Here is a 3,572-nt window from a genome sequence, read left to right on the forward strand (position 1 = left end):
ACGTGGACAAGTACCCTACCGCCAGGGGCCCTGACGGTAGGCTACATAACCCTACTGCCAGGGGCCTGGCGGTAGGGAGAAGGGTCAAATCACGAAATTTGTCTGGACTGAGGTCAGATCCTGAATTTGTATCTAATAAGGGTCAAAACACGAAATTTAGCCGCAAGCATCACCAGGCAATGAAAATGACTCTAAAAGCTGAGAAACAAAACGGTCGTGTCGAGAGGATGCCTCTACAGTGAACGTACACATCGTGCATCCTCGCAGCTTTTTGGGGACATCAAAGACTTGTCAAAGTTGATACGCAGCGGTGGTCATTTGCCATGGGATATGCAATGCAAAAAATCTTCCACGCCATCCACACGCGTACCATCTTGTTTCATGTGGATAATATGTTGTGAAAGGTCCTCTCAAGCATTTAGAGGTCCAACAATACGGAAAAAACTTGCCGCTTACATCGTTTGGCCGTCCAGCAGATGGAGCTGCATCACTATAAAATCTACTCCAATACCGCTCTCATACCAATATAATCATCGACCAGTGTCGATGCAATGGTCCTACTCCTGTGCATCGTGGTCCTTCCGGTCGTGCTCCTCCTCGTAATATCCTCCAGGCAGCACGGGAAATGCTACATCGGTGGCAGTCCGCTCCCTCCCGGGCCACCATGGCCACGGCTCCCACTTCTCGGGAACCTCCTGTACCGCTGCCCCACAACCGCCTCCCTCTTCGATGCGCTTCGGCGCCTCCACGCGGACTACGGCCCCGTCGTCACCCTCTGGGCGGGCAGCAAGCCGGCCATCTTCATCGCCGGCCGTGAAGCCGCGCACCGCACCCTTGCCCGCAATGGGGCCACCTTCGCGCACCGTCCGCCATCGTGGTCCTTCGGGCTTAACGGCCACGGCGTCAACAGCGCTCAGTACGGCGGCCGCTGGAGCCTCCTCCGGCGCAACCTCAGCTCGCACCTTGCAGGGGCGCCTCTCGCTGTCGCACTACAATCTTCCCTCAGCAGGCTTGTCTCGAGCCTCGAGCGTGCGGCCGCGGCGGCGGAGAACCACGTCGTTGTGCCATCCGAAATACTCCGACACGCCGTGTTCTCCTTCTTCGCCTCGCTTTGCTTCGGCGAGGGGGCGGCGGAGGACGTGCTCAGGCAGCTACGGGGAGTCCACGCCGAGATCCTGTCCCTCGTCGTTGAGCTCGGCGCGTTCCACCTCATGCCCGCCCTGCTCGAGATCGCGTGCTACTTGCCTAGGTGCCGGAAGTTATCCAACGCCCAGAAGAGGCACCGTGCTACTGTCATGGCTCTCATCAGTGCTCGCCAACAGCGAAACAGAGATGGGGTCGGCCCAGGGCGGCGCCGGTGCTACGTCGACACGCTCATGGAGTTAAGGCTCCGAGACGAGGAGATGGTGGGCCTGTGCTGGGAGTTCATGAACGCTGCCGCCAAGACCACTTCCACGGCACTCGAGTGGATCATGGCGCGTCTTGTGCTCCACCAGGTATACGTAGGGATGAAAATGATTTATGGAAGGCTCTGTAGCAGCCCCGTAAAAGGCCGTACGTGTAGCTCTTTTTGGTATACGTAGCAATAACAAAAACGTCGTGTCAGCTCGTGAGCAGTACTACGGACTGGTACACACACCGCACACACAGGGAATTTCACTGTCATACTCATAAAGTTGATACGACATGCAACTTTTCCCAGGATGTACAACGAAAGTTACGGGAAGACATCGCTAGGAGAGGTGAAGGCGATGAAAACTGTACGACAAATGGCGAGCGACGGAGCCCGTTCCTGGAGGCCGTGGTGCTCGAAGCGCTGCGTCGCCACCCCCCGGCGCACTACCTGCTGGCGCACACGACGCACAAGGACGTCTACCTCGATGGCTACGTGCTACCCAAGGGCTCCGTCGTCAACTACGGCGTGGCTGATATCGGACGCGACGCGACGTCGTGGACGAACCCCGACGAGTTCTTGCCTGAACGGTTCATGGAGGGCGGAGAAGGATACGGCGTTTCTGTTACCGCCGGCAGCGGGAGCGGCGAGGGGTCGATGAAGATGATGCCTTTCGGCAGCGGGCGGAGGGCGTGCCCTGGCGCCGCTGTCGCTCTGACGGTGCTCAAATCCTTCGTCGAGAATCTGGTCACGAGGTTCGAGTGGACACCGGTTGGAGCAGTGGACATGGAAGAGAAACCCGGGCTTGTCACCGAGATGAGGACGCCGTTACGCACTTGTTTGGTCGTGAGACCGCATGTACAGCCGACTATGTAACTGATAGCGTAGTAGGGCGTCGATCAACAGCTTGCTAAATAATGCAAATCTATTTTCTACATGAAAGTTCTCTGGCTTCTTCTGAACCCCTCTCTTCCGGTGAGGATCGCTGACAGGTGAACATCCCGGCGGCGGCGGCGGCATCGCACACCCCGGTCTTTCCGTGATCAACTGACTCATGTCGGCCCCATCTTCTTCCTCCATCCCCCCATGACCAGCCCCTTGATCCTCCTCGTCGTCGCTATCTGCAAGAACCCAAAATCGTCCTCCAAAACGATGATCCGATCTCCCGGCTTTGGGCGTATCCGTCAAGTCGATCAGATCCACAACCTCCTTCGGATCATCCTGCATATGACTATCGACACGCACGTCATAAAAATCGATGTGTAAACGAGATCCTACCGTAATCCGGACGTCGGCCGCCAGGTAATCGCCGGCAAGGACATCGTTGTCCAAATTGAGGATCCCCGTCCACCGAGAAGACGGATTGTGTTGAAGACGACCCTCGATCCAGCCACCAGATGAGCGCTCGTCGGAGAGGTGGATTCTCCAGCGCTCCGTCTGCGCCCTCTTCTGGATCGCGAGATCAGCGTCCGCCGGGACTGCTTGAACCCCCGCTGGCCCCTGCGTCAACGGCGCCGGCGAGGGGAGGCGTGATGAGGAATCAGCATGGATCTCCGGCTGAGGATGTGGATGCGCGGGGATCCGACCCTCCGGCGGCCGGAGGCCGTCGCCGCAACGGACGCCCTCAGTCATGCGCGGACGCCCTCCTACAGCTAAACCGCGCACATGTTACACTTGTTACGAAGAAGAAGAACGGCAAGAAGGGCCAGCCGGCGAGGCGGCCGCCGTTTCAGCAGCCGCCGATGGCTAGGGCGGCCAACGAAATTCAAGCGGCCAGACGGGCGTGCTTGAATGTTCTGTTGGGCCAGGAACAGGTGTGTGCTAGTGCGTTGGTCGTGGGCTCTTTTTGCACTGGGTATGAGGCCCAGGTAAACTCCCAAGCCACGAACGAGTTCACGTCTGAGCCCGAAGTCACGCTTGCGATCACGTCCGACCCAACGTCGTTGCATGGGGCTTCGGTTTTCGAGCCGCCGCTCGGTCGTTCTATGTTGCAAGGGCCGAATTTGGCTGGGCCAGAGACTGCTAGGTATGAGGCCCGGGATAGTCCGGTTTCCTCCAAGTTCGATCGCGCTGACGCAGGTAGATCAATCGATCTTTCGGCGGCTTCTTCGACCACGCAGAACGCTAGGGTTCTTCGTCGAGGGAAGCCGGGCTTCCGTTCCTGTGGTCTTGGCCGTGC

At 58.4% G+C, this 3,572-nt stretch overlaps 1 protein-coding gene across 1 annotated transcript; it reads left to right on the forward strand.

Annotated features, from left to right (window-relative positions):
• The first annotated feature begins 551 nt into the window (after positions 1 to 551).
• On the forward strand, positions 552 to 2,294 carry LOC119340897 (cytochrome P450 89A2-like). Its single transcript, XM_037612796.1, has 2 exons — positions 552 to 1,496; positions 1,703 to 2,294. Exons 1-2 carry the CDS (start codon positions 552 to 554, stop codon positions 2,267 to 2,269), a joined length of 1,512 nt encoding a protein of 503 aa, XP_037468693.1. The 3' UTR covers positions 2,270 to 2,294.
• The last annotated feature ends 1,278 nt before the right edge of the window (positions 2,295 to 3,572 follow it).

This window comes from Triticum dicoccoides, chromosome 7B (assembly GCF_002162155.2).
Source record: "Triticum dicoccoides isolate Atlit2015 ecotype Zavitan chromosome 7B, WEW_v2.0, whole genome shotgun sequence".
Taxonomy (NCBI): domain Eukaryota; kingdom Viridiplantae; phylum Streptophyta; class Magnoliopsida; order Poales; family Poaceae; genus Triticum; species Triticum dicoccoides.